Source organism: Phoenix dactylifera, chromosome 4 (assembly GCF_009389715.1).
Source record: "Phoenix dactylifera cultivar Barhee BC4 chromosome 4, palm_55x_up_171113_PBpolish2nd_filt_p, whole genome shotgun sequence".
NCBI lineage: Eukaryota > Viridiplantae > Streptophyta > Magnoliopsida > Arecales > Arecaceae > Phoenix > Phoenix dactylifera.
The window spans coordinates 16,476,736-16,487,976 of record NC_052395.1 but is presented as its reverse complement, the minus strand read 5'-3'; the positions used below and the strand labels follow the sequence as shown (position 1 = coordinate 16,487,976).

Here is an 11,241-nt window from a genome sequence, read left to right as displayed (position 1 = left end):
TTTTTGAGCAGATATTGCTTGCCGAGTATTTTTCCAAGGTAACCGTAATAGATGGGGATCTCACCGTTATCCTTTTAATTTTTAGAAAAGGAACGTAAAGCTCGTCTAGATCCGCTAGATTCGCCAGTTCCAAATTTTCTAGTATCACAGAAATCCTCTCTTCCATCATCTTATCCACCGAATGGAAGACTCCCATACACTGGAAAACTTTGAGAGGACGGGATGTGCAGTCTTTATGAGCCTTTTTCTTGGTAGATCCAGTCATTAATGATTATGAGCTGGTTGAGTTGTCTGATGACCAAGTCACCATATCCACAAGCATTATCCAACATAAGAAAAGAGAGGAGAGCGAAAACCATATCGACACTCTAAATATTGAATCAACCAATGTAGAGAGAAACAACTAAACCCAACAATGGACTAAACAGAAACATGACCTCTTCAGATCCCACGCTCAAAATGGGTTCAATAATCGGGGTTCTTGCCCCGTTTACAGACTCGTAACAATCAAAATATCTTAACACATGCCAAAAAAAAAAGGGGAAAAAAAAATCTAAATTCCTAATCTGCACGCCCTTTTTCTTTTGCAGTGTATATGCGCTCAGCTGCATTTGAAAATTTCAATAATGATTATATTAAATAATATACATGGAATGACCTTGATGAAGAATTAGACAATTATTAAAAGAAAGCACAACAGGGTGGTCATGAAAACGTCCATAATGCCATGCAGCTTTGTAGCGCTAGTGCCTGATTAACACTGAACTAGTCTCAGCCTCGATTCTTCTTTCTTTGCCTGAAATGGTAGAATTTGAAAAACGAAAAGAAAGAAAGAAAAAGAATGAGTGAACTCCACAAACATTACTCACATTACTATTAATTGATGCCTTCCTAGCAAAGCCAATAATACTGATGATTACCCTCCTACTAATCATATGTTCTTTAAAGAGTGTAGTTGGTGTAAGTACTTCCGATTCTTCTGCTGTGTCCGCCAAAAGCAAGCCAGCGCCCCAAATGCGCAGCTGGCAAAGGCAATGGCCATGGCAGCTCCAAGAGGTACAGCAACTGCATTTGTTGAGGTGATGATATCATCTGCCACAGATTCATCACTTTTGTTTCTGCCGAGGCTTGCATCCTTGTAAGAAGACACTAGAGTTTTCCCATAATACTGAACCAAAAAGTTGAACACTTCATCCTCATTCCAATCTACTTGAGCTGTGCCATTTCTTTTACTGATAGAAGAAAGATAGCATGATGGGCAGAGTTGCTCCGGGGGCCATATAACCTTGGGGAACCTTGGGTCACCAGTTCTTAAGGCTTTCTCTTCTTTCCTCAGCCTTTCATTGACTTTGTTATGCGTGCTCCATAGCCAAAGGCTTAGATCACGTGTTGTATTAAATGGGACTGAAGCACTACATGCAGAGTTCTCAAATTAGACCTATAAGACAGCACGCTGAAACGAGCATTTGCAAGTTATCTTTTTGTACCTTGAGCACATGTCATAAAAATGTCTGCGACATTCCTCACAGATGAAGAAATTATGGATGAAATCACAGATTGCAGTGAAAGCCAAATGGCTCTCTCCATCAGCAACTCTCACAGAAAGAGAATGTAATAGAACCCAAAGGCCACAGCTGCCAATAGTAATATCACATAAGCAAAAACATCATTTCTGATGGAATTCTGTAAGTAATGTATTTATTGAATATATCAGGTAAAAGGCATGTAACATATTTGATATGACGTATCAAGAAGATATGGTTAAATTTCCAAATATCTTGAGCACACGAGATATAGAAAGAACAGTTGAAATTCTTGAACTAGTTAATCAAAGGGAGAAAAGCGAGACAGCTGAGATGCATATCATTTTTTATTATTATTATTTAAAGGGAGCAGATCAAGTCAAATGGTGCTTGGAGTCTCAGTTCTTTATCATCCATCTGCTTTCATTCCTCTTGTGATCTCACATCAGGGTATGAGATCATTGAACATCCATTTAGACAACCAACAATGGACACCCAAAAGTTCTATTTATATATATAGTATTAATCCACTAGATGAAGCTCCAAAGCACCACTGATGGAAAAGGTTACAAGCAGCCAAGTAAAGCAACAATAGTCATTCTACCCAGGGTCGGCAAAATCGTCCAGAACCGGACAGTTTCGGCCGTTCCGAGCCATACCGGAGGTTCACCGTTATGGTTCTGGCAATGGAAACGAAACAGTTGCCAGAGCCAGAGAAGGAGAAGCAAAGAGAGCGAGCGGGGGAGGGAGAGAGAGGGAGAGGGCGGGAGGCCGGCGGAGGGTCGGCGAAGGCCAGTGGAGGCCGCAAGAGGCAAAGCCGTTGTCGGTTCCCCTGTTTCAAACTCCCTCCCTCTTTCTCTCTTTCTCGCTCTCACGGTTTGCGTGCCGTCTCCTCTATCGATACACGCCCAGTACGGCCCATACCAACTCGTGCCACCGGAGAACCAGTACCGATTCCGCCAACCTTGATTCTACTGATTTAAGTTAGCAAGATGGGTTTGTATCCTTTCTAATATCATTCATGAATAGCTCACATGGCTTAATCTGGGTGCACTCTATATGGACATCAATGTCCTAGAAAAAAAAAAGCTTGCCAGACTTGTAAGAAATTCATCTATTTTATTGCAAAGATTGTACACAACTTGTTTAATCAAGGCTTTGGTACTGGAATCTTCTATGCACAGTGGTGTACCTGCTATCGTAAGGTTACAAAGTCTCCTAGTGAAAAACATAACCTATAAAACCTCAAAAAATATTAAACTAAGCTACTAGTTCATCTTTACTCAAAGACAACCAAGCCCTTCGGATAGTATTTGGAATTGGGACCCAAGTAAACATAGACAGTATTTAGAATGATCTAGGAGGATCATCAGGCTCGATGTGGACTACTTAAGCCACTATAGGTAGAGCTGGATAGGGTTCAGAAGCAACATCTGTCATATTAAGAAGCCGAATCGCGCGCCAAACTTCTAGAGCCCATAACTTGGTTATACAATGTCCGATTAAGATGATCTTTTTTTTTTTTAAGTCGGATAACTTTTTGATATCTACGACATAGCGCCAACCTCCTAGAAGGTTAAAACGGGCCGAAATTTCATCGTTTGGGCCCCAAACGGGCTAGTCAAACCAAAAAATTTCTTTCCTAGAAAGATTTTAAACGAGCGTATCTCCCAATCTGGGAAGAATTAAGAGGAACGACAAAAAGAAAAAATTGGTGGAGTCAAGATCTACCTCTTACAAGATTTAATTTTTTTCGTATTTATTTCTGCTAGTCATGCTTATTTTTGGAAAACTAGTCCTATTCGAACTAAGAGAGAAATCCAACCTAAATTGTACAAGGGCGGCCGTCACTACTATTATAATAAAGGCTATATATCTCAGTTTTTGGATCATCAATGAAAGAAAGGAGACCTAACTCCTGCTTTCGCCCTTTTTTTCATCGTTCTCTAAATTTCTTTTGAGAGAGTCAAGTTAAGCGGATTGAGAAAATTCTTCCTTCTCCTTGATTGGATCATGAAATGTGATCTAGGAATCATAAAGCAAGTGACTACATCTAGTGCTATCCATGGGCCCACTGGCCTAAATGGCCTGAAAGTTTTTGCGATATGCCTAAGCCTAGATGTTATCCTTAAATGATTGGGTAGTTGACCCGGACCGATAGGACACTAGTGGAAGAGTCAAACTTGGGCACGAGACCCTCATGCCTGGCCCAAGTTAGGTGACTGGGCATCAGACTCTCAGGCCTAGTTCAGGTGAGGTAAGGTTCAGGCTTGAACTTTCAACCCCAAGCATGTGTTTTGTAACTTGGCTCATTCACAAACCTACCAAAATTTTCTTTTCTTATTTCAAAGATATGTGCAAGGATGAGGACTTTTAGAGATTAAAACTGTGAATCAACAATATATGACTCCGCAAATAAGGTATTAACCAAGGTTTGTTAGGTGGGATTTCCGATTCTTCATTATGAAGACAGTCATATAATTTGTGATACTATGATGTTCGAATTTATCGTACTAAAAGGCCTGGAACAATTGTCCCAAGCATATCAGCAATCTTCTTGATTTTTGACAAGCCTAGGTTCATTGGAAAGATATTCCAGGACCTCGAACCTCTACACTGTTTATAATTAATAAAGGGCATTCTAGGGTTCAAATATCTATTTGAATTATAAAGATAATTACAAAGCCAGTTTAATCTGATTTTTGGGATCTTACTGTTATGCAATTCAGTTATTAAGGTTCTGGCTACAATATATTCCTTTCTAAACATAGATCTAACAAAACATTTCTTTCTTTATATAGATCTAAAATCCTGTCTTGAACCAATGAAGATATAGGTGCTGCACTAGCTCATTCTGTGTGGTGATATTGTCCAGCTACCACATAATTAAGTATAAAAGAAACAAGAGCAGAGATTATTCTTGAAAAGCTAAGAAGAATACAATACCTAAAGCCCCTGGTATCATTTTTGCTGCCACGACAAAAAATCTGCAATGTGATTTTGTACAAATAAGTATGGCAAAGAAATTGCAGCGTGAATAAGCAAGTCATGCAATACTTTTAGATAATGTAACATGTACTAAATATGTAAAACATTATTTTTTTATGGATAAATATGATGAAAGAATGTGATATTATTTCAGATGTAGCACCCAAGGACATAAGCAATGATAGTTATTTCTTGGATTATAGCAAATAGAAGGATGTAGCTCCCAAGAATTCATGACGCTTGTTACCACAATCAGTAATGGCAATGGCCATGGCTGGTGAAGTATTTTGAAAAAAAAAAAAAACTTTGAAAAGACCAATTATTGATTAGTTCATTATATGGCACAACTTCAAAGGTCACTTAGAGGTCAAGAAGGAATTTTTCATGGTATTCCATGGAAGGAGAGTGAAATGGAGCAGAAGGATACTCGTATGTAGTAAAGGAAGAAAGATTATAGATTAGATGAATATGGTTGCAACATCTTCAAAACAAAAAAAAATAAATTTCAGGCAAATATGTGTGAGAACTAAGGAGGATGATATCTAACACTAAAGTCATTTATGCAAATTTTAAGTTTTAAAGGGCATCTATGTAAGTCTCAGGCTTTTGGAGAGTAAAGTATGACTTGGTGAATCAATTCAGTCTCTTAGTCATTACAGTTATCTAAGCATGAAACCAATTTACCCAAAGAATGGTTCTTTTCCTTTCTTCTTGGTGGTTGTTACATTTGCTTTTCAGAAAGGGCTTCCCATGAAGCACTTCCAGGAAAGCGATCAAGAAGAAGCATTTCAGATATTTGGTGTTTGGTAAACACGTAACTGAAACTATTTTAGTGACTAAAGGAAAGAGAGGTAAAAAGCATTAGCAGAAACATATCCCCAGATGAGTTTGGTAGGATTTGGGTCCATTTGAAGCCATGCACTAAACCAAGCTTGATTTGATACGGATTTAGGATCTAGATTTTAGATCCACTTACTTGACGCAATTTCAGCTCAGGTTGGGTTTATATTTGATGTCTGGCTCAGAACTTATGAACATAAATCAGTACAAAGTCAAGTTTATTCAGTCTTTGTAGGCTGCATCTAGAATTCATAAGACTCGAAAAAAACTTGGTTGAGGTTTCAGTCCAAATGAATGATTAAGACTGAACCCACAGTTCAGATACTAGGTTCAGGTTTGACCTGTGAAGAGTGGAATTGAATTTTAGTTTGCCTAATCCTTAGACACCACCTTTGTCTTCAAGAAAAGAAAACTCATTTTCTTTTCAAGAAGCAAGTACCTGAAATAAGCATAAGCAAGACCAAGAAGACCTAAGTGTTCTAACTTCTCCCTTGCAGAAACCAAAGCTTTCTCACGTTAGAAGCTGCTTTTCAACTTTTACTTATACAAGGAGCACTTTTTATCAGGTAAAAGGATTCTTTTTTCCCCAAGAAATCCTTCTTCCTCTAAAAGTTGTAAAAGGATTCTTTTTTGTATGTAAGGCTGATTATCTTATAAGTTCTTTTTTTTTTTTGAGAGAGAGAGAGAGGGTAGACATTTTCCATGTTAACTGTGAAATTCAATTCTAAGGCAAGTTGAATGAACAAAGATATAGGTTAGCAACATATCCAAAAATCAAAATATTCAGTAATACTTCAGTTAGAAAAAGAAATCTCAGTATACTAGAGACAAGAATAGTTCAAAGAAGCAAGATACGCACCCAATACCCACGAGGGACTTCCTTCCCACAGATCAAGTAACCTTTTAATCTGCCCCTTTCCTGCAATACATTGGTCTCTTGAGAACCGACTGAAAAAAGGTCTGAAGGCCACAGATCATCAAAGTTTACAAGTATCTCAGCACTTCCCCTTCGACACCTAATAATCAAATGCGAGAGTAAGCAACTACAAACTCATTGTCCTAGATGCAGAAAAGTTTGATAATTTGACCTTTTAGAGGGATGGTGAGTGACCAAAAGCTGGAAGAACTTTATAAGCGGGACTCGAGTATCTGACTTGATCATCTGCAAATTGTACAAGAACAGAATTATCAGTGCAATTTCTTAAAAAAATAACTTACAAATCTAATCCAAGAAGAAAAAAGCTCAACCTTGTGTTCCAATATTATGTCAAATGCACCAGCTGTTGCTTCCTCAACATCATAAATAGCTCGAGCAATCTTATGAAATAAGTACATAATAATTAATTTAGTCTTGTATTCTTGAAAGAAAAGTGCACTGATAAAAGATAATTCAACTGAAGCAGAATAACAATAAAGCACACAGCAATGCATAAAATACCTGTTCAGGATCAGAGTCATTCCGTGGAAGTGTATTTTCATTCTCATATTTTTCATCATCTAAATTGAATGAGCTGCATATATCAGAAACATAACATACATATCAAGATTGGAATTTATCTGGTTTTTAACAGTAACGATTTACCATGGAATTTTAAAAGTAAATGCACAAAATGGCTAACTCAAGGTACCAGTTTAATTAGCTAGACCATAAGCAGAAAACATATTGTTGGCAGGTCACAGTGACAAGTTACAAGTTTACAAGCTACAACCACATAAAAGCATACAAGCATGGGAAAAGAAAAGATGCAAGATAGTATAGCCAGTTCAAGTGTTGAAGTAAAATTTCTAGTCATTGTCTATCATGTTCGAGCAGTTTTTATAATCTGCTTTGGTCACTCATTACAAAGACACGTGACTAAAGAAAATTTTGAACAGCTTCCATAATATTCAACAAGTAAATGATGGCAACATGCAACTTCATTTGGCTGGATTTGCACATGATCTCAGTTCCAAAGGTAACAGAGAATGCTTGTAACAAGTTTATTTAGAAATAATAAGCTGAAATGGTTTTAAATTGCTATCACATAAATAATCCAATCTTATATAATTAAGGTTGAAAGCAAGAAATATATAAAATAGCAACAAAAGGAACAGGTTGAGTCAGACACTGAAGGCATATGCCTTTAAAATATTTATATGATTTGCTCCAAAATCCTTATACTTTTATATGCGGGATCTTCTGCAATGCAGAACAAACTTTTCATCCATTGTAGGTATCCTCAGAGAAATGTAGAAACATAGATCTTCGTGTTTTCAGCATATTGTGATTTTTTAACTGGATCATAAAGATTGTCCTCACTACTTGGGAAATGCAAGTGATGCAACTATCATCATATATATAATGCACATAAAGAAGTACCACATCCATGCAGCATATTTTGGATAAACAAGTACAAACATCTGCTTGCAACTTGTAAACCGCCTCTAGAAATCCTACTTAGGTTGGATTTCCATGTTATACGCTAATAAACCACAGAAGATATTAGGAATAGTGAAAAATAATGCTCGGATAGGGAATAAAATCCTCAGTGAGTTTGTTGCACGTCAGATGAAAATCCGTAACAATTATTGATCAAGAATTAGAAATTGCACTTGATCAGAAGAGTACTTTATAAGGAAGACAATTAACTCAAAATTATGTCATTAACAACATTGACAGATTCTCAATATTCTCAGTCCAATATATAGTAACTATTGTATAATGCTGAAGGCCAAATGAATATCTCACTATCAGAATCCACCTAGCTCCAGTATCATTGTGAGGACCCATGCGGACCGTGAGTTTAGTCCCACATCAATTATGCACTGGGGAGATCTAGCATACTTACACAAGCCAAGGAACCCAAATAATATTTTCAGGCTAGCCTTTTTGTGTAATGCCCTAGGTAATTACAAATGAAACCCAACCCATGGCCCATGTGGACTAGAAAGCACTATAGCACAGACCGTTTTAGGGCTAACCACAAGCTTGTTATGGTATTTGTGTTTAGATTTAATTGTGTTTTTGTATGGATTTGATTGAATTCGAACCATTAGCTTGGTGAGGACGTCGAGGCTTAAATAGGGGAGCATGAGGACCTATGCGGGCATGTGTTTAGTCTCACATCAATTATTCTCTGAGAAGACTTTCGTACTTATGCAAGGCCAAACTCAAATTATATATTCTGGCTAGCATTTTGTCTAAGGTCTTGGGTCGTCATAACCATGCCCCTCTTTTATCTTATCAAATTGGCCCTTAGCTTATCACAGGTATGCTCCTAGTATTAGTGATGCCAATATACTAATCCATCTATTTTTAAGCTGATCAAGAGATCTGGTGTACTTGAGAGAGGGGGGGGGGGGGGGGGGGGGAACTGTACCATATAACCCTACAAGCATATCATCTTTGTATATTATAATAGGTAGAATCATGATTCAATGATGCATAAACTTCATTTATATCCAATTTAAAGCTAGTCCAAGTGTGTGTGTGTGTGTGTGTGTGGCGCAACTAAACTACAAGCATATGATAATCAAAATAGATGCTTACCATCTAGCATGTCCCATCCAAGGATTCATGTACTGGATCTTACCAGTCCATGCTAGCCATACAATAATAGACCAGTGAATTACCACTACACGAGATTGCTTTCATACTAGTAACCCCCTCCCCTAAACAAGCATGCGTACATACAGAAAAAGAAAAAGACAAAGAAAGAGAAAAAGGAGGTGCCAACAAACTATTGTACCATGTCTCAGTATAGTAGCATCGTAAACTGGCACCCTTTACCATTACAGGAACTACTATCAAGATTACAAAAGCTAGTATCATCTTTAAAATTCATACACCAAAATATCATGTTTCCGTACATTGAAATCGAAATATCACGCACAAGAAGACAAGGCAAAAGCTAGTGTGTGCTGACTCCTGATTCATGAAAGCATTAAAAAAAAATGATACGACACAACTTGCCTGCCAATTTGCTTATTTATCCATTTGAGCAAACGATCTGCTGTCCTTCCATCATCAATTGATTGAATCTCACTTTTCTCTTGCTTAGGATCCCATCGACTGGATGCAAATTTAGGTGGTGGACCCCATAATAGCATGGGAAAATGGCCAACTGAAAACCTATCACAAAGATTCGTATTCATCTGTGCTGCCAAACATTCACACACAAATAAAGACGATCACTAACCTGCACTGCTCCATGAATGTGAACCATTCAAAACATTACAAAAGAGCAAGAAGTGAAAAACAATTTGACTTGAAACTAGAGAATCAAAACAATTGGAACCAATTACCATTGGGCAGTATACCGACATTACCTAAGAATATGAAAATCTCACAATAAACAAATGAACCATACACCTTAACAATCTACAAAATCAATTTTAACGGAAAAATATCACGATCCATACAAAGCATAAAGAGACCTCCCATGATAAGTTAAAGACTAATCCCCCTAAACATATTCCCTTCATGCGGACCAACATCTGGAAATAAAACTGATCTTCATAGTTCCAAGTCTTCATGAAACATCATTTATAATAATATCTCCCAACAGAATCATTTGAATATTGCAATAATTTGAAGTAATTAAGGGTAGCTAAAAGATTATACCCCTTATGTTTAGGCACACCATCTCAATTTTGTTTTATAATTACTGTGGTGAGACGGCTCATGCTTCCTCAAAATATTCACCGAGCTGATTTGAACCTATTGTATACATTGCGATGGAAATAAATGAGTAGGTAGATCTGCATAATTTGACATTATGATTATCATTAAGAACACATTTTACAGAAAGGAAAAAAATGATCTAGACATGTCTCCTTTGTTTTCTTCAACATTAATTTCCTCTCGCTTCAGTCAACTCAAAAAAAAATAGAACAAATCAATACAAGTAGTTTGGTGAATTCATCAAAGAGTTGATCAAGAAGAAAATAGATGTCAAATACATACGTAACCACATGCATGCTTATAATATATATACATATACATACGTACATACATTATATATATATAAGGTATCACTTGCCAATGGCATGCTGGCCTGGCACTAGCATGAAATGTACTTTGCTGTATTGCTTCATGCCAATGCCTGGCACACTTGACACGCACTAGCAAGGCAGCATGCCTAGTACTGACATGCAACTAGTACCATGCCAGTTACACATGCCGATGAGGGACTAAGACAGCACATATCATGTTGTGTCAGGCCGATCGGCACATGAATTCATGGAAAACAAAGAACAATGCCTTCTTTTAAAAAAAGGGACGGAAAATTAGTGCCCTTTGCAACCCATCTATCCAAAGTTCTGTTTTACAAATTCTTGTACTTCTCTCTTCCAGATCTCCAACAAATGATAAGAGCAATAATTCTCGATCTCTTGATCTGTCTTACTAACAGAACATACAGATGAAGAACAAAGCCAAAATCCCACATCTCTGGCCATTAGATAAGTACGGGCAATAAGTGGGGCATGGTCACATCTACAGCATTAACCATATGTGGCAATTAAAGCTTCAAACCATCTTCATCTACCTAAGTGTTCTATTGTCTCTGAAACATTTATGTAGTTTTCTCCCTGGGGATGCCATTATCCTTCCATCTTCAGAATCTATTATCCCCATTATGGTAATCAATCTTAACTGTTGTTGAAGCATAGTTAGCAAATACAAGTACCATGCACAGACTTGCATTAACCAATATCATAACAAAACATTTCAGTCCACATCACTTTCAGGAAAAATAGTGAGATATGACTGTTACGGACGCTACCTATCATACAAGAAACATGGAGGCCCGCCTCAAATGGAAAACCAATTAATAGGTTTCACAAACACTCTTAAATGCCATGAAATGGATCGTGAATCAATACCAAAGATACAATCTTAAAAGCATGG

The 11,241-nt window shown here is 37.3% G+C and overlaps 1 protein-coding gene across 3 annotated transcripts in view; it reads right to left on the bottom strand.

Moving 5' to 3' along the window:
* Positions 1–344: 344 nt before the first annotated feature.
* LOC103705606 (sulfhydryl oxidase 1-like) overlaps positions 345–11,241 on the bottom strand; it is a 30,016-nt gene continuing 19,119 nt past the window's right edge. The window contains exons 4-12 of one of the 3 annotated variants that reach the window (XR_005511565.1): positions 9,304–9,485; positions 6,790–6,862; positions 6,600–6,668; positions 6,440–6,513; positions 6,211–6,367; positions 4,470–4,510; positions 1,488–1,634; positions 870–1,412; positions 345–796 (exon numbers count right to left, since the gene is read on the bottom strand). Coding sequence is in view for 2 of the 3 variants with exons in the window: in XM_008789385.4 (XP_008787607.2) it covers positions 932–1,412; positions 1,488–1,634; positions 4,470–4,510; positions 6,211–6,367; positions 6,440–6,513; positions 6,600–6,668; positions 6,790–6,862; positions 9,304–9,485 (1,224 nt within the window). In the remaining variant the exon portion in view is untranslated. The remainder of the gene's footprint in view (positions 797–869; positions 1,413–1,487; positions 1,635–4,469; positions 4,511–6,210; positions 6,368–6,439; positions 6,514–6,599; positions 6,669–6,789; positions 6,863–9,303; positions 9,486–11,241) is intronic. The other 2 variants (XM_008789385.4, XM_008789386.3) reach the window with 2 other exon arrangements.